Source organism: Esox lucius, chromosome 5 (assembly GCF_011004845.1).
Source record: "Esox lucius isolate fEsoLuc1 chromosome 5, fEsoLuc1.pri, whole genome shotgun sequence".
Classification (NCBI taxonomy): Eukaryota; Metazoa; Chordata; class Actinopteri; order Esociformes; family Esocidae; genus Esox; species Esox lucius.
Genome location: NC_047573.1, coordinates 22930912 through 22950242, shown reverse-complemented (window position 1 = coordinate 22950242; position 19331 = coordinate 22930912). Strand labels below are relative to the sequence as shown.

At 45.3% G+C, this 19331-nt stretch overlaps 1 protein-coding gene across 4 annotated transcripts in view; it reads left to right on the top strand.

Moving 5' to 3' along the window:
* The first annotated feature begins 6771 nt into the window (after positions 1-6771).
* golga4 (golgin A4) overlaps positions 6772-19331 on the top strand; it is a 37605-nt gene continuing 25045 nt past the window's right edge. For 3 of the 4 annotated variants that reach the window (XM_010902174.3, XM_010902175.3, XM_010902173.3), the window contains exons 1-9: positions 6772-6990; positions 8857-8937; positions 10858-10971; positions 14671-14736; positions 15074-15436; positions 16570-16617; positions 16763-16819; positions 17097-17195; positions 17462-17591. In XM_010902174.3, coding sequence (XP_010900476.2) covers positions 6913-6990; positions 8857-8937; positions 10858-10971; positions 14671-14736; positions 15074-15436; positions 16570-16617; positions 16763-16819; positions 17097-17195; positions 17462-17591 — 1036 coding nt within the window. In that variant the 5' untranslated portion in view covers positions 6772-6912. The remainder of the gene's footprint in view (positions 6991-8856; positions 8938-10857; positions 10972-14670; positions 14737-15073; positions 15437-16569; positions 16618-16762; positions 16820-17096; positions 17196-17461; positions 17592-19331) is intronic. The other variant, XM_010902176.3, reaches the window with a different exon arrangement.

The window sequence follows — 19331 nt, the reverse complement described above, 5'->3', positions numbered from 1 at the left end:
TAGGCCCTCCAAGTCACAGGTCTCCTCGAGTTTCTTTTTTGTGAAAAAGAAGGACGGTGGTTTGCGCCCGTGCATCGATTACCGGGCGCTGAACAAGATCACCATTCCGTTCCGCTACCCTCTCCCTTTGATCTCTGCGGAGGTGGAGAGGATGCACGGGGCCCGCTTTTTCACTAAATTAGACCTCAGGAGTGCCTATAACCTGGTGCGTATCCGGGAAGGAGACGAGTGGAAAACCGCTTTTAGTACCACATCTGGCCATTACGAGTATTTAGTGATGCCGTACGGGTTGATGAATGCTCCTTCAGTCTTCCAGTCCTTCGTCAACGACGTATTCCGGGACTTGTTGTGCGAAGGAGTGGTAGTGTATATTGATGACATCTTGATATTCACTGCTACCCGCGCCAAACATGTCTCGTTAGTGCGCAGAGTGCTGGCTCGACTGCTGGAGCATGACCTGTACGCGAAAGCCGAGAAGTGTCTGTTTTTCCAGTCGTCTGTGTCCTTCCTGGGATATCGCTTTTCCAGCGCAGGTGTGGCTATGGAGGAGCCTCACATTGACGCCGTGCGTAATTGGCCGACCCCAACCACGGTCAAGGACGTGCAACGTTTCTTAGGCTTCTCTAATTACTACAGGAGGTTTATCCGGGGCTTTAGCCAGGTCGCGGCTCCGATCACCTCCCTTCTGAAGGGGGGGGCGACCCGGTTGAGGTGGACCGTGGACGCGGAGCGGGCGTTCGTGGAACTGAAACACCGTTTCACCACCGCTCCGGTCCTGGCCCATCCCGACCCGTCGCTCCAGTTCATCGTGGAGGTGGACGCGTCCGATTGGGGGCTCGGTGCCATCCTCTCCCAGCGGACGGGGTGTCGTAACACGCTCCGTCCCTGTGCCTTCTTCTCCCAGAAGCTCAGTGCGGCGGAGCGGAACTACGACATTGGTGATCGTGAGCTGCTGGCCGTGGTTCGAGCTCTGTCGGCGTGGAGGCACTGGTTAGAGGGGGCTAAACACCCTTTCCTCGTCTGGACTGACCACCGGAACCTGGAGTACATGCGGGCAGCGAGGAGACTGACCCCTCGCCAGGCAAGGTGGGCTATGTTCTTCACCCGGTTTGTGTTTACTCTCACTTACAGGCCGGGGAGTAAGAACGTCGGGGCTGACGCGCTGTCCCGCCAGCATGACACGGAGGAGAGGCCTGTGGATGATGCTCCCGTGCTCCCGGAGTCATGCATCGTGGCACCGGTGGTATGGGAACTGGACGCGGACATCGCCCGAGCGCAGCGCGACGAGCCCTCTCCGCCCACATGCCCTGAGGGCCGTACGTATGTGCCGGCGTCTGTCCGCGACCGCCTCATCTACTGGGCGCATACATCTCCCTCCTCCGGTCATCCTGGCATCGGGCCAACAGTGCGCGCCCTGGCCGGTAAGTACTGGTGGCCCACTTTAGCCAAGGACGCGAGGGTATACGTCTCTTCCTGCTCGGTGTGCGCCCAGAGTAAGGCACCCCGGCACCTACCGGTGGGCAAGTTGCACCCCTTGCCCATTCCACAACGACCATGGTCCCACCTTTCTGTTGATTTTTTGACTGATCTCCCCCCTTCCCAGGGCCATACCACCATCCTGGTCGTTGTGGATCGGTTCTCGAAGTCCTGCTGCCTCTTGCCCCTGCCCGGCCTTCCTACTGCCCTACAGACCGCGGAGGCCCTGTTTACACACGTCTTCCGGCACTATGGGGTGCCCGAGGACATCGTGTCTGACCGGGGTCCCCAATTCACGTCTAGGGTGTGGAAGGCATTTATGCAGCACCTGGGGATCTCGGTCAGCCTGACCTCGGGCTACCATCCCCAGTCCAACGGGCAGGTGGAACGGGTCAACCAAGAAGTGGGTAGGTTCCTCCGGTCCTACTGCCAGGACCGGCCGGGGGAGTGGGCAGAGTTTCTGCCGTGGGCGGAATACGCACTGAATTCTCTGCACCACTCCTCCACGGGAGTGACGCCTTTCCAGTGCGTCCTGGGCTACCAGCCGGTCCTGGCGCCGTGGACGCCGAGCCAGACCGGTACCCCTGCGGTGGACGACTGGTTCCGGCGGGCAGCGGGCACATGGGAGGCAGTGCAATCCCGCCTCCGGCTCGCTGTCCGCCGTCAAAAGACCTCCGCAGACCGCCACCGCGGGGAGGCCCCGGTGTATCGGCCGGGCGACCGGGTCTGGCTCTCGTCCAGGGACCTGCCCCTCCGCCTGCCCTGCCGGAAGCTGGCCCCGCGGTTTGTGGGGCCGTTTAAAGTCCTGAGGAGAGTCAACGAGGTAACATATCGGTTACGCCTTCCCCCCGACTACCGTATTAACCCCTCGTTTCATGTGTCTCTCCTCAGGCCGGTGGTGGATGGTCCCCTCCAGGGGTGTGAGGTGCGGGAGGTGCCCCCTCCCCCTCTGGACATCGAGGGGGCCCCGGCGTACTCTGTCCGCTCCATCGTCGACTCGAGGCGCCGGGCGGGGGGCCTCCAGTACCTCGTGGAGTGGGAGGGGTACGGCCCGGAGGAGCGGAGCTGGGTTCCGGTGAAGGACGTCCTGGCTCCCGTCCTTGTCCGCGACTTCCATCAGCGTCGGCCGGACCGCCCTGCTCCGCGCCCCCCGGGTCGGCCCCGAGGCCGGCGTCGTCGCGCGGCTGGGGCCGCGCGTCAGGGGGGGGGTACTGTGACAACTGCGACCTCTGCTGGTTCACCTCCCCCTGCAGTGGGCGGGCCCCAGCGGTCGACGTCACCGGCCTTCTGACACCACCGTCTCATCATACATTTCACCTGTGTCTCGTTTAGTGCACCTGTTCCTCATCATCGCTGTTTCCCCCGGTATATATGTTCCCTCTGCTCCCCCTGTCTTTGTGTGTGATTGTCTCTACCTACTAAAGAGCTGTACGACGCTTCGTCACCTGTATATACTTATTTTGCATTGGTTCGTGAGGATACCATTAAAAAGATCCTTCCACCACGCCTTCTCCTGCTCCTCCTTGTCCAAACCCCGAAGCCGTGACAAGCGCTTCCTCATTCTGTCACTTCATGGTTCTGAAGCTTTTGGCCTCAACATTTTAGCCCCCCTGCAATCCAAGAAATCTTTCAGGACCACCCATGAATTTTTTTCAATTAAACCATAAAGGAAAAACTTGTTTAAAAAATAATAATATTAAAGGACTACAAAATAATAGACTAGAATTTGAAAAGATGCTCACTCCGTATGAGGACTACTGTTGACTTCTGGAGAAAATGAGGTCAATGCGTGGAGAAGTCTACATGCATGAGAATACTACATGCATGTCAACCTCAAGAGTTAGTCTGGATTGCATTTAGTTTTCAGGGATGTCCATTCATTCAACTTTCTTTTATATTAACCTTGAAATATAATTCAAACATCTGACCAAGTTTGTCATATTACTGAATCAAATTTCAATGGACAATGGTACATATTTTATTTTAAAACACTGAACATTTATTATTGTAAGGTGACATTTGTCTTATGGTATAAAATATTTGTTAGCAAAATATAATAATGTACAGTGGATAGACACTTATGCAACCAGGTTATTGTAAGGTTTTTTATTTTAAATGTTTCCCCCTCGAAGATTTCCATTTGTTTTTCAATTGAATTGTTCACATTATAGGTCACATTAAAAGTGGAAAAAGTTCTGACATTATTTATCTTTTCTCATTCTTTTACATCACAATTTTAACAGGGGTGTGTAGACTTTTAGTATCCACTGTAAATATGTCACTTACAAATATGTCACTTGTGAGTAATCAACCCCTGTGTGGTGGAATTTCCCATATAAAAGAAATGTCCCTAATAAGGAACACTGGTCTCAATGTGTGAATTTTCTGGATAAAACTACTGTTAAAGCTTTATTGGTCCAGCTGTGAAAAGGAGGATGAAGACCAAAGAGCATTTTATAGTTAGAGTTAGAAAGTAATACAAATGCATGGATTAGGGAAAGGGTACAAACACTGAGATATCCAAGTGTTTGGATATCTCAGTGAGCACAGCTGGATCAACAGTCAGGAAGTAGAAGCTGCATCACACCACCCAGGCACTGCCAAGAAAAAGCTATTATTCAAAACTCAGCACACAATCAAGGAGACTTGTGAGAGAACCCATATAGGCCAACAATCCCTTTGAAAGAACTACAGAGTTCAGTCGTGGGGAGTGGAGCAATGCTGCACCCGTTAAAAATATCAAGAGCCCTGTAAAAAAGACAGGCCTGTATGGGAAGGTGGCAAGAAAGAAGCTGTTACTCAAAAGGTACCATCTGAAAGCACATCTGGAATATGCCGGAAAGCATGACAGTGGACGCAGGTCAGATGAGACCAAACCTATCACTGCCCAAGGCTCAGGACAAATCATCTCTACAGTGACGTATAGGTGGTGGCAGCATCATGTTGTTGGTATGCTTCTCTGGGGCTGGGCTGTTAAAGTTGGAGGAAGAATGGATGGAGCAAAAAACAGAGAAATATGTCAACATAACCTGCTTCAAAAAAAATCCTCTTGGGAGCAAATTCATCTTTCAGCAGCAAAACTATCCCAAGAATAAGATCAAAACAATGTTCCAGTGGCTCATTAACAAAAAGGTCAATGTCCTGATTTCAATCCCATTAAAAGTCTGTGGCACATTTAAACCAACCTGAACTACCTGGAGTAAATCTTCCAAGAATGGGGAAAACATCTCTCAAACACAAAGTTGTTACATACCGAACTGGTCTCAGGGACCATATGTAAAAATATATCATAAATCTTTGATATCTGAATTCGTAAGCTATTTTACCTTACGTCAAGTAACGTTAGAGTAAAGACTGCCTGTTAGAGGCAGTGGTGAGAGCAGTAAGAGTTAAATACAGAGTTTTGGAATACCATTGTGGTCAGGATGGTGGATGGGTGGTAACATCCCAGACCTTTACTCTGATAGTTGTAAGTTCAAATTCAAGCAGAGGTGATTTTTTTCTAGCCATAACCCAAACCTTAACCCAAGTACTGTGATACCTAATGTTAACTTAACCGTTTCGTTTTATAACCTTAATCCTAACCTTAACCCCAGTGCTGTGAAAACGTTAACTGTAACCTTAAAATTAATATGTAACATATCATAAGTTTTTGTAAAATAACCTATCATACGAAATCAGGTGTCGCAGATATCCGTATCATATCTTTCTTTATTCCCTTAGACCACATTGCACATGCCTACCCAAAAAGACATCATGCTTCAGCTTTTTATGTTCAAGTATTTGCCAATGTAAAACATACTATTTGTATTTCAGTAATGTGAGAGAACTGGTCAGGGCTTAAATACTAATGGCTTACATACCTTAGTGTTTCCCTGAGGCCTTCCTCAGGCCCAAGGCCCCCCTGATGAGAACCGCTGCTCTACAGGATGATTCACAGAGCATCCTGTACACTGTACATTTTCAGCTCTTGTTCAGATCCATCATATAGAGATAGTCTGCGTGAGGGATTTTGGATACTTGAGGAGACTCATTTTAATGGTCTAATGCATTGATCTAATGCATATATTTGTCTGAGGAACCCATTAGGATGCTCTCCTACAGTCACAGATATTGGAATCTGTTTTTGACACACACTACAAACAGCTGAGAACACCTTTACATGGCATGTCAAGAAATTAAAAATAGAGCTCCATCGATTTAATCTCCTTTAATAGTTTACACAGGACTGGTCCGTTAAAATTGTGGAGCTTATTGGCAAAAGGTTATTTCTCATGAAACACTTAATATTACTGAAAAGGTTCCACTTTGTCCTAACCTACTCACCTTTACCATAGCTACTATGTAGGCTGCTATAAGTTCTAGATATTCATTAGGTTGCGGGTAAATAGGCCTACCTGTACATTTTTGTGTTTGTTTCATGGTTTTAGCAGTAAAATATGATTTAGGCCAGGGCTCCTTTCTTGGCTTTGGTTAGAGGAAATCTAAAATAACAACTAGCAGTAAATACATTTAATACAACCCATTATTGGATATAGGCCAGGAACGATTTTCCAGGCTGAGAATCAATTTCCTGGGTGTATTACAATTATGTAGATAATTCAACCAACTTCTATGAAAATCTACAGAGGGAGCATGACTAGCGGTCCTAACCCAAACCCCATAAGTTTATATCTTTATAGGCTAGATGAATGATGGCCTAGATATAGTGAGAAATATGTCTAACCTATTACAGGGAATATTAATGAATAGCATCACTTCAATTCAGGTTAGTCAGAACAGCAATGTCTGCTCTTACCAAAAGGTCTAATGTAGTCTATAGGGTCCAATGTTTTGATGTTTTGGTCAACAACAAATAGGCATAACAAATTTGGTCAACAACAAATAGGCATGATGAGAGAATTTTCAGTCTGACAGCCGAATTGTACCAATGCCTGAGACAATATCTGAAAATCCACCTACCATATGTCAAACCATTGTTACAGTGTTACAGCGCCCTCTTTTGTTCACCGTTTACTCAAGTTTTCACAGCAAAGAATACACACCACAATGCCTGGCGAAGTTCAAGTCACGCTGTAACTAGCAGAAGTTAACTTAAAAGCCATTTTGTTAGCCTACATTTTTAAAGTTCAGTACATTTGATTGATCAAGGAAGTGCATAGAAAATAATTAATAATTTGATATGAACGGTCGGCTACCCACCCCGATCCGCCTGACTTGCCAAACCATATGCACTATTTGTTCAACTCTGCTTCCCGTAGCTATATATGGTTGTTCATTTTGCTCCACGTCGGCTGCACATGCGCAGTGCGCACTGTTTCTGTTCACCTGCAAGAGATGTGAAGAGAGACCAGGAAGAACACCCAATATTGGATGCAGCAATTGCATTTAAAAACAAAACCTTTTGCTTGGAAGTAACATAATCAGGGTAAAAATATGTTCAAAAAATTAAAGCAAAAGATCAACGAGGAGCAGTCGCCACAAAGGAATGCACAGTCACCGCAACAGGCCCAGGTTGGTTGACCAGCTAGCTAAGTTACTGTGTAGCTAAGTTAGTTAGCTATCGTTAACTAGCTAATTCACAGTTCAGCTGTCAATGTCATTGTCTGGGCCAACTGTTCATATGCTTAGAAAGCTACGCCAGTTCAGGTTAATTGATGTCCGTGTAATATCAGCGTAGTTAACGTGTTTACTTTCGGTGAAACAACAACCATATTTTGCTAGCTAACGTTTCACTATGTAACTTCGTTAAGTAGTCTACTATAGCTAACGACGCAAGCTATCTCCTCAATGCAAATACCTACAGTACGTTGGTTTGAACAACTCTTATATAAGCTCTAATCAGTTACTGCTAGTCAAAGATCGGCTGATCCAACCGCTCAGCAGTATAGGAATTTATATATAATTGATAAAAAAAGAAACGTGTACAAAATGCTTGGTATTTACGTTACATTATTTATTTGCAGTAATTAAGATAAAATGTGCATAACTGAAGAATTACTTTCAATTTGTGGATCCTGGGCGATAGAGGGGAATCATAATAAAAATCCTCTCTGCATACCTGCTGTTTCAATTTCAACACAACAGCTAGTTAAGCTAAGCTTCCATGGGACGGGAGCAGTTTTACAGTGTCATGTCACGTTACAAATAATAACAGAACAATTCCTATAGAGAGGGCCTATTAAAAATCCCTATTCTAAGACAACAATGGATTAAAAAAAATGGTACATTACATTAGTCAAATCAATCGTTGCTGCCTATTGAACTTGCATGTCACAGCTAGCCGTCTGCAATTTCTACGATACAAACAACTAGCTTGTTCATTAATATATACACGTGGCTTCTTGAAAGATAGGCTACAACGTAAATGTCACATGACCTTAGTTCATCTGTCATAATCCATCAAAACCCCAAATCAGTTTTTACTCCATTATTGGAGCCCTGACAGAAACAATTGTTGTCATATCATGGATGGGTATTCTTTGCATTCATGGCTCTGTCAAGGTGGAACTACTTAAGAATGGTTTCGATTTCTTAAGCCCTGTCTCTCAAGTTTTTTTTTAAACAATTTTCCTACCAATGGGAAGTCACTCAAGGCTGAGTGGCTGCTTAGGGAGTACAGCAGCTACAGTTCCTATTAGTTGTCTAGGTAGACAGTTAAAGGCTTTATTTGAACAGCTCTATGCATGTTACTGGTACTTAAACAAATATACTTTTTTTTTTGTCGTTCTCAAATTGTGTGTTGCGTTTGAAATATATTGTGGGGTGTGTAAAGCCTGTTTAGCATGCTGGTAATGTTTTCCAAAAATATGATTTATTGTTTACTAAAGTTAGCTTGGTTTCTTTTTGCTGCTGTTTTTTAAGTGCTGATATTTTAACTTACTATCAGACTCCATACAGAATTTATGCATTATGTAGACCTACATTAATGGAAATTCCAGGGATTCTTGCCAGGGATTCTTCAAGCTAGGTCAGTTTGAGAGTCATCACTCCAATCATACTTTATAATGGCCAGATAGGCATTTAATTGAATATTCCTTACCTGTTTGTTTGACCAAAAAAGTTAAACGTAAAGAGTTAGGGTTATATGCAAATCACCTGATTGCATTCTAATTTTCATATTGACTCAAATAATGCAGGCAAAGGTGGAAAATGAAAATACAATGTGGGATTGTTTTACCATTTGAAATAAGTTAACTATATGTTTCCACAACAGTTGAGTAGAGAGGTGTAAAAAAAAAAAGTATATGGGTTTTGATAGGCTGAAAGACGTTCTTGCATGAACTGAACCTTAACGCCACTTGAACCTTAACTTGATGTGAATTTCCCAGGCATGACCCCGTTCTGTTAATATCCTTGTCATCAATCCTTTTCTTTAAGGTGGGCCCTGGCGAGCGACGCAGTAGCCATACCTTCTCCTCCCCTCAGCAAGATGTCTCGGCCTCACCTAGTGACAGAGAGGTAGGGCCCGACGAGTCCCAGTCAGAAATGTTCATAGTGTCATCCTACTTCCACTGCTGTCCTCTCCACAGCAACCTCAGCCTGCACAGACAGGAGAAACAGACCTACAGTACAGTCTGCCCCCTTAGTGGGGCTTTCCTGGCAGGATTCCATTATGTTACATTAGCCCTAGAAGGTACTCTTTGGGCTATTTTCTTGGAAACTGATTTAAGGCAGGCTTAATGTATAATTGTGTTTCTAGGAAATGGTTTCGTTTTGGAAACTGGCCCTTCCGGTTATTCATTATACATAGGCCTAATAGATCAGTTATAAAAAGTGTGGATTCCTTTTATACCTTCAGTTCATCTTACACCTCTTGAATGAATGACTTCAGTGTCGGTCTGCAATGGCCCAGAGGAGTATGCCACCATGATGTGCCACATCAGGATACAACTGTCCTAAAGCGTTTCAAAACGTTAGGTTTCTCTGCAGCCTTACATTAAAGGCAAGCTGTTCAACAAGTATTGTCTGTTTAGTTGCGGGCCTTCCATCAATGAAAGCTTAACAAGCTGATCAAATCATCCGTGACAGACACAGAGCACGTTAGCCTAATCAGTGACAATTGTAGACTGATGAGTCAGACAAGTCAGGGGTTCAGAGCCCTCATCGTTTCAGTCACTTATTAGGTCTGAAAACGACGTCTTTATCCAGTAAATGACCCAGTGAATAGGGTTAAGAATTCATTGCTCTATTAAATGGAAGTGAAATCTTTTAGACTGTCTTCACTAAGGTCTAATCTATTTCCTGTCCGTTTTATTCTTCCAGCCTTATAATTAAATTTATTCCACGGGCGAACCACAGTGTGTTTACATGCAAACACTTTTTAACAAGCCTTGTTTTTGGATTGTAGCCACCAGCTCTGCAGAAGTAGGCCGTTTTGAAGCAGTTAACAACAAATCAAGGATCTTCTTAAAACTGCCGGTGGAACTCAGGTCAACAGAGATGTTCATGTTTATCTGGACAAATCTCGATGAATAACAATACAAACAACAGCAATTTTGTAGAGATGTTTTATATAGGTGTTTTATAATCCAGTTTGACAAATCCATGCCTTCAGACCTAGGAAAATATTCAACCAAAGCTCATAACCATCCTTATTTTCACCGTATCCAATTTCCAAATCCATTAGAAGAAATGCGCTCCCTCTAAGTAATTTATTGATTCTGCATTTCAAATGTCAGCCCAAGCCAAAGATGTTCACCGGCCAGTCTCAATTATTCAAACCGAATATAGCCTGAGGCAGTGAATAGTAAGCTAAACGTTTCAGGCAGGCTTCTCTGACAGTATTCAGCTTATACCCTACTGTAGCTTCAGATAGCCAGGCTCTAGAGGCACCCTCCTCTTCTGCATCATCTTCACAGCATTTCTAGTTCATGTCAGTTCCAGCCTTTTCTCCTTTGACATCGCTGTGTCTGTCCCACAAAAATCTAGGCTAATTTTCCAAGCGATGGATTAATTAATAGCACATCCTGAATTAAAAGAAGTCTGTCTTTTTATCTCTATATGGGGCAGTTTAACATTGAAGGACACGTTAACTGGGATGTCAAATAGAGTAAATGCAACAAAGCCCTGATGTTGTTTGGGTGTTCTTTTCAGCTGTCCTTTCTGTCTGTCTCTCTCTGTGTCACTGGCTATTCTTGCCCTCTGTCTCTTTGTCTGTCTTTCTCCCTCTCTCTTTGTCAGGTTGTCTCCTCTCTCGCTTTCTCTCTCTCACGCTCCTATCTCTCTCCCTTTTTCTCCCTCATTTCTCCCTTTCTCTCCCCTCCACTCCTCACCGCTGTTTCACTCATTCTCATGGTGTTGTTGTTTTTTCTCATTGCTCTCTGTCTCCCCTCTACCCCTCTCACCTGTCCTCCCGTTGACACTTTGACCTGAGGTCAGGTGCTGGCCGGGATGATAGCCGAACCTGCTTTTCTCTCTGAATATACTATCTTTGCTCTGGACCAATCAAAACGACCCCCCAGAGCGCCTCAGGTGGCTCAGGTGGCCAGCGCGGTGAGTTTGGTTTGCCACCCCCTCCCCACCCCTGCCTCCTTCCGCCCCGTCACTCCTCCTCCCTTGCTCCCAGGTAGAAGGTAGTGGAGCTGGCCTCTGTTGGACCAGACTGCTTGCACCCCTGCGCGCGCTCTCTCTCTCTCTCTCTCTCTCTCTCTGTCGCTCTCCCACCCTGTCCGTTTTCTTTGGTGTTCGTAAAACCTGAAGGCATCTCACCATATCCTAACCTTGCACCTAATCCCTTTGGCGGTGTCCGTTGGTTTGTACATGTGACTGTTGGCGTAGAAGCTTGCGGTGCTTCCTGCGGTATGCCGGTCTGTTGTTAACCAGTACCCCCTTCCTTTAGTGCTGTGTCCGCATTGAAATAAATGGATGTTTCCCTCTTTGTCCGTAGGTGTTTTTGTTATTAATTATTTATAGCTGCATTGCCCTGAAACCCCTACCGCCTTCTACTATATAGTTGACTAGATTGTATTCCCTTCTTAGCTCCTCATTTCCACCCCAAACGTATTTTTATTTGGTTTGGAGGATCATGTGATGGTCCTCTGGATCTTCTTCACTTAGCTTTCATATTGGCTGAAGGTCTTCGTGGAGCCATAAAAAATATGTGCATATTTATTTGGATGCATCTTTTTTTTGGTTGTATGACGTAATTTTTTTTTTGTGGGGTTCAAATAAACAGCTAGTCAAATAATACCATGCCCTGGAATCTGTGTTGAGTGATGTCAGAGTATTGAAAAGAGAGAATCCCAAGCAGCCAAGCTGATGTCAGGGTAATGGAGAAGATTTCACTCTGTCCCCATTCCCGTCAATGTGTTAAAATGCCATTGGAAAGCGCCACTGTATATTAAGTCAGCCAGCAGCGTTTGAGGTTAAAAGTTCAAGTTTGCTTCCTTAACTGACTGAATTTAAATCCAGCGGACCCAACCCTGTAGACTTGTCCGCAGTATATTTCTGTTGGAATACAGAGTCTTTGCTAACCTCGTCTGTCTGGAGGATTTGCTCATTATCCGCTCTCAGAGATAGGCCTAATCTCCATCCAGGCTGTCAGCACACTCCTGGGGATGAACAGAAATCCGCTCGCCTACACTACTTTAACCATGGAACCATGTCATCTTTCATCTAACACCAGATCGTCACCTGACCAGACTTAAGAGATAAGGCGTGAGGTGGGTTTTGGTATATGGCAATTATAGTACCATAGTAAAGGGTTGTTCTGAGGTACGGCGCAGAGATCTTGTTTGCACCACTTAGGGGTCTTTACGCCAAGCCCGACTGGCTTAGGTAACAGGATGCTGTTCTTCATCGGCTGGCTTCGATACTGAGGGCAACTATGACGTGTCCTAAATGTCATGGACACACCCTAGATGTTAGGGTGTTAGGGTGTGTGTTCTGCTGCTAGACTGCAGACTCTCCTGGGTGATTGACCTGCGTAGTTGTCTGTTGACAGAGTGCCACAACAGAACGGCTAGTCATCTACTAGAGATATCTCTTCTATTTCCCACTGCCACTGAGCGATTACTGGGAAAACACTGTCCCTATTCACCAGCCCTGGCCTGACAGACTGTACAACCACAGATGGTTGTTGGCTGCAGCCTCACCAGCCCTCATCAGACTTACATTTGATGACCGGCTGGTAGATGTTGCTTACAGCCCCCCCCCCCCGTCGCCCCACCCACTTTTTTCACTCTCCACATCCAGAGTGCTAGTGCTGCAGTGAGACCTAGCTTTATTTTATTTAAGAGATGTTCTCCTGCTCTCGATTACTGCCCCCCTTGGGTCTGAGGCGACTGGTCAGGTGCTGGCTAATGAACAGCTTCACCTAGTTCCCTCCATGACTTGACTTTAATGTGAAGTTATCATCATTAGCGTCTAAACGTCGCCATTATTGTTATTTTCAACCTACTTTTATATCGAGACCGATGGGTTAAAGAACAAATATGTCGAATTTATTCTTCCATTGAAAGATAGGTAAATTGCAGACACAACAGTTCCTATTCAAGCTAACCGTGCCCCAGTCATTTCACTGTAATTGTTTTTATTTACTTTAATTGCGAAATCAAATAAATTTGAAGCCAAATTTGACTATTGGACTGGAGTGTGCTTGCTGTCTTGCCCAGCACACAGCCTCAGCTAAACATTATTTTATAATGTGTATTGGTAGACAGTGTGGAATGGGGGTGGGTTGAGTGGTGCAGGCCTGGAGACTAGCAGGACATTAGTCAGTCCATACATTATTGATTGAATGCAGTCGGTTAGGGCTAGCCTGTGTTCCACCACCTTGAATTGCTTCACTTTGTGCTCCTGTGTCTAGAAACACTCTGCAGACAAGCCCAATGCAAACCACTTATCATTGTAGTCAAAGGCAGACTTTTGTAGCCCAGGAGAAGATGACTACAAATAAATGTAAAACGTTCCCTTTATCACCCAAAATTACCTCAGAGTCACATTTAGCACTGCATATTAACTCCTGCTGTGGTTAATCTGGGAAGCAGTTTAAAAAGTAGACTGATGCTTAGGCTACTTCTTTCATTTGCGTTGTCTTGGTTTAATATTTTTTGCTTTATAGTGGGTGGTAAACTCTGTCTTTATACCAGTGTTTCTTTTTTAGACCGTGTCAAATCGTATTAAGCTAAAATGGGACAGGGACAGCTGCTGCTTGACAAGCAAATCCTTGTTCTTATTTCTTTATTTGATCAGCAAAAGAAAGGTAATGTCATGAACCAGAATATACACTATTCAGTTAATCTCTCATCTGCTTCCACAAGAGGAAAGACATGGAGAAAAAAAAAGAGAAGTGTTGCTGATAACTGGGTCGTGTTCATTATTATTTTTCCTAAAGAAACTACTTCTTTTGATAATTCAGTTAATCGCTTCTTCCTCTAGTACATTTTCATTCTGTTTGTGGCTGATGAACACGTCCTTGTCTTTTTTTTCTAAACCGACCAGCCTGGCTACCTAGCTAACGTTCACCACAACACTACTGCACAAGGCTCTACTAGGCTCTAGTAGAAACCTTAACATCCCGCCGCGGGCAATGCCATGCTTACGACCTCCGACCTCTTCAGCTACACCCTCCTCTAACCGTGTTGACGTTTTGCTGTGACCTCATGGCTGCGGAATAGAGACACAAAATGTCTTCAAGTTGTTGTTTGCAACAACTGCCATTTATAGTTCAACCCCTCTCTGTGTGTACAGTGTCAAATAGGGAGATGCCTTCTACGTTGTAATTTAACCCCTCTGTTTCCTCCGAGTTTGCATGAGGTTACCCGTCCGCAGTACCGACAAACTCCTGCATTGCTCCTGTCCTAGCAATACTAATACTCAGAGCCTCGTGTGACGGTCGGCTCCTCTAATATTGCAGTACAGTGGAATCAGGGCGTTATAATGCACGCTGGCTGGGTGTGGTGGGACTTGTAGAAAACGAATGGGCCCGTGAAACGTTGCCGGCTGTGGCTGAAATGGTGCACCATTATCCATGAAGTGCAGGACCTTTGACCGCGGCAACAGCGGCTAACCGTGCGTTGGACTACTTTTTTGACCTGGTCCCATAGTAGAAGTAAAAAAAGTAGTGGTCTAAAGAAGTGCACTTAATGTTGAGCGGGTTGCCCGCGCCCTGGCCATTTCAGACACAGCCCTGTTTAAACCCCCGGGCCGAGGTTGTTCTGACCTCCACTTTCTCTCCGGCTCGTCCTCCAGGGTGGCAGGAGAGCGTCGGGGTCCCCTGGGGGAAGTATCAACGGCGACGGGAGGGCTTCTCCTCAGGTAAGTTCACAGCCCGTCCCGCTAGCGTAATCAGCTTGGTAAGCATTTGCCTGTCCCTTTAGCTATTGGTGTTGATTTGGTCAACAGCTATTGGTGTTGATTTGGTCAACAGCTATTCAAATTAAGTGAGCATGCGTTTGAATTTTGGTATGTAGTCTACCAGTCCAAATCCTTTGGTTAAACATCGTTAACCCACGCATGTGTTAATTTTCACTGAAATCACATGCTAGTAGCTAATGTTTGTATGCACCATACATCTATACGTTTCAGTTCAAAGCTGTCTGTCATAAAGAAATGAATAAAGTACTACCCTCCCACTCCCCTGTCTTTCGTCCAGAGAGAGGAGCCCCAGTCTTTGGCCCAGAAACTCCAGCTCCGCGTCCCCTCAGTCGAGTCTCTCTTCCGGGGTGCCACTCGGGCCGAGGGCCTCTTCCGTTCGCCGTCCAAAGAAAGCCTGAACCGCAGCCCCTCCCTCAACTCCCTCACGCCCCCGGGGGAGAACGAGGCCCTGGCCGCTCCGTCGTCTCCCTCCGCCATCCCCTCGACCCCGGCGTACGATCCGCCGTCGGACATCGAGAGCGAGGCGGAGGACTTGTACGGTAGCCCCGAGCCCCTGTCGGCCATGTCTAAAGACCAGCTGATCCATCGGCTCCACCGGGTGGAGGGGAGCCTGGGGAAGTACAGAGGGAAATACTCTGAGGTGGGTTTCAGGACGCCAGCCTTGGTTCCTGGTGGCGCGGGAAGACGGGATCCTTTTAAATGTGTTCAGCATTCACAATGTTCCTGGCGCTGTCTGTAGTGACTGGATTGTTGCGTTGGGTTTCTCTGTTTTCCACATTGACGCTGTGTTCGTAACCCTGCGGGAGGTGGTCATTCATCAGTTTTCTAGTCGTAGATACTAGCTGGATGTTCATTTATTTTGAACTCTTTGAGAAGGCTGTCCATTATGCCTATCGGGACAAAAAAGTGCCCTAACCATAAACCATTAACGATGAACAGTAATCACGCTGGTAAATAAGTATGAAACGTTAAAAAAATTGCATTGATTGTTTTTGGTGGTAGCCGAAAATTGTTTTATCGGGGGTTCATTTCCTTGGGTGACCTCAGGAATCACCATGTGTGAGAAGTGGGAACTCCATATAATAGAAGAGTTTTTGGAGGGCCATTCAAGTGGGTTTTTCCATGTTGTATCATATAAATTCCCACTGGGTTACGGATGCAGAACTTTCAATTTCAGTGCAAGATCTGAACTTGTGACTAAAAGGAGAGCTCGTTTGCTTATCTGCCTTCCTGATGTATGTGTCAACCTATTAAATTTTGTCAGAAGCACAGGTTATTTTCATTTAGCATAATGACTGGTCAGTGTGTATTCCACAACACTTTTTTATAACTGTTATAATCTACTGGGTAGCTTTAAAGGGGTACCATAGTGCCATGATCATCCATCTGAAATATCCTTCTATATAAACCATCCCACCTTGCATAAAAAAGAGCGGTTGAGAAGGCCAAATGTGATTGACGAATGATTCTATAATATTAAAACAGTGAGGGCGGTGCATCGCCTTCCCCAAATCACCTACTGTACACCATAAACACATTCTGATTGGTGGTGATCAATCCGAGACAGGGTGAGGTCACTTTTCAAGTTGTGGCGATCATGTGACCGTTGTTTCAGTTTTAAAGTGAGGTGTCTCTTCTGTTGTCCAATTAGTCTCAAATATGATGATAAGAGGAGGTTGTTGGTATGCTATTCTTACGTCAGTGTGAATCCTACAAATATGTTTTACTGACCTTTTTTTTTTTTTGTGCCAATTTCTTTCTGCCTCTCTGCAGTTGGTCACTACCTACAGAACAGTACAGAGAGACAAGGAGAAAACCCAGGTACTTTTCAGGAACAAGCTCGCTGCCGAATTACATAGAGACACTTTTGCTTCCGTGCTGTTGGGAGGATGGATGGAAGCTGCCCGTGCCCCATGAATGTTTCCCCCATTAGCTAACCTGGCATGTTGTCTACTGTTCTCCTCAGGCCATTCTCAGTCAAAGTCAAGACAAAGCCCTCCGCAGGATAGGGGAGCTGAGAGAGGTACGATTCCGACCTGCACCTGCCTCCGTGATCATCCCCTGTGAAAGTCTAGTTTCTCTTCACTGTGTGTGTGGAGCTCTATCCCGATTTAAAGTACTGCATGTAACATTCTCAGTCAAATAATTCAGCCTTTTCCACATGCCCTCAAGTGTTTAGCGGAGTCCCGGCAGTAGAGTTGCATGTTTTTTCACCAGAACAATATTCCCTGTATACAGTGTGTATTATAGAACCTGTAGTCTCGGTCTCCCCCTGTGAGTGTGACAATGTTCCCAACCAGGAGCTGCAGATGGACCAGCAGGCTAAGAAGCACCTTCAGGAGGAGTTTGATGCTGCCCTAGAGGAGAAGGATCAGATGATCACTGTGCTTCAGACTCAGGTACTATATGCATGTGTTTAAAAGACAGCACGGTGAAAAGGAAACAAAGATTTTGTTAAATATTTGTTAAATGCCCAATAATTTGATTAGGATTTTTTTTTTTCTCCAACTGATTAAATCCCCATACATCAGACAAATCCAAATTCTAAGGCCATTTCAATGCATCCACTCTGAACATTGCCAGTTCAGTCTCGACTGTGTCGGGTGGGGTCTCGGATGTGTGTTTCTCTGATTTTATTGCCATTTTCGTCCTCCTCTTCCGGTAGGTTGCCTTGATGAAGAAGCGTGTGCAGGAGGCCAGTGGTGGCGCCGTGGCCCCTGAGGTTGAACATCCCCTTCAGGCTAAAGATGCTCCGGACTCGGCCTCCGTCCTGCAGAGCCCTTCTGATGACACAGGTACTGTACAGCCAGGCTGGATTCGGTGATACTCAGGCCTGACACGTGATTACACATCAACCAGGTTCACATAGTGTTGTCCGGTGCAGTGGAGCATTATACAAACCCGATTCCAAAAGAAGTTGGGACACTGTACAATTGTGAATAAAAACAGAATGCAATGATGTGGAAGTTTCAAATTTCCATTTTTTATTCAGAATACAACATAGATGACATATCAAATGTTTAAACGGGGAAAATGTATCACTTTAAGGGAAAAATACGTTGATTTTCAATTTCATGGCATCAACACATCTCAAAAAAGTTGGGACAAGGCCATGTTTACCACTGTTTGGCATCCCCTCTTCTTTCTATAACAGACTGCAAATGTCTGGGGACTGAGGAGACACGTTTATGTATAGGAATGTTGTCCCATTCTTGTCTAATACAGGCTTCTAGTTGCTCAACTGTCTTAGGTCTTCTTTGTCACACCTTCCTCTTTATGATGCACCAAATGTTTTCTATGGGTGAAAGATCTGGATTGCAGGCTGGCCATTTCAGTACCCGGATCCTTCTTCTATGCAGCCATGACATTGTAATTGATGCCGTATGTGGTCTGGCATTGTCATGTTGGAAAATGCAAGGTCTTCCCTGAAAGAGATGACGTTTGGATGGGAGCATATGTTGTTCTAAACTCAGCAAAAAACGAAACGTCCCTTTTTCAGGACTGTGTATATCAACAATAATGTTGTAAAAATCCAAATAACTTTACAGATCTTCATTGTAAAGGGTTTAAACAATGTTTTCCGTGCATGTTTAATGAACCATAATCACTTAATTAACATGCACCTGTGGAATGGTCGTTAAGACCTTACCAGCTTACAGAGAGTAGGCATTTAAGGTCACAGTTCCAAAAACGCAGGACACTAAAGAGACTTGTCTACCAACTGTGAAAAACACCCAAAGAAAGATGCCCAGGGTCCCTGCTCATCTGCGTGAACGTGCCTTAGGCATGCTGCAGGGAGGCATGAGGACTGCTGATGTGGCCAGGGCAATGAATTGCCATGTCCGCACTGTGAGACGCCTAAGACAGCGCTACAGGGAGACAGGAAGGACAGCTGATCATCCTCGCAGTGGAAGACCACGTGTAACAACACCTGCACAGGATCGGTACATCCGAATATCACACCTGCCTGACAGGTACAGGATGGCCACAACAACTGCCCGAGTCACACCAGGAACACACAATCCCTCCATCAGTGCTCAGACTGTCTGCAATAGGACAAATCTGGTCCAGTCCATGAGGAGGAGATGCACTGCAGTACTTCAAGCAGCTGTTGGCCACACCAGATACTGACTGGTACTTTTGATTATGAGCCTCCCTTCATTCAGGGACACATTTCTGTTAGTCACATGTTTGTGAAACATTTTTAGTTTGTCTTATGGTGTTGACTCTTTTAGTGTTCATACAAATATTTACACATTAAGTTTACTGAAAGTAAAAACAGTTGAAAGTCAGAGGACGTTTCTTTTTTTGCTGAGTTTAGAACTTTGATATAACTGTCAGCATTGATGGTGCCTTTCCAGATGTGTTGGCTGCCCATGCCACACGCACTCATGCAACCCCATACCATCAGAGATGCAGGCTTCTGAACTGAGCGCTGATTGTCTTTGTTCTCTTTAGTCCGGATGACATGGTGTCTCAGTTTTCCAAAATGAACTTCAAATTTTGATTCGTCTGACCACAGAAAATTTTTCCAC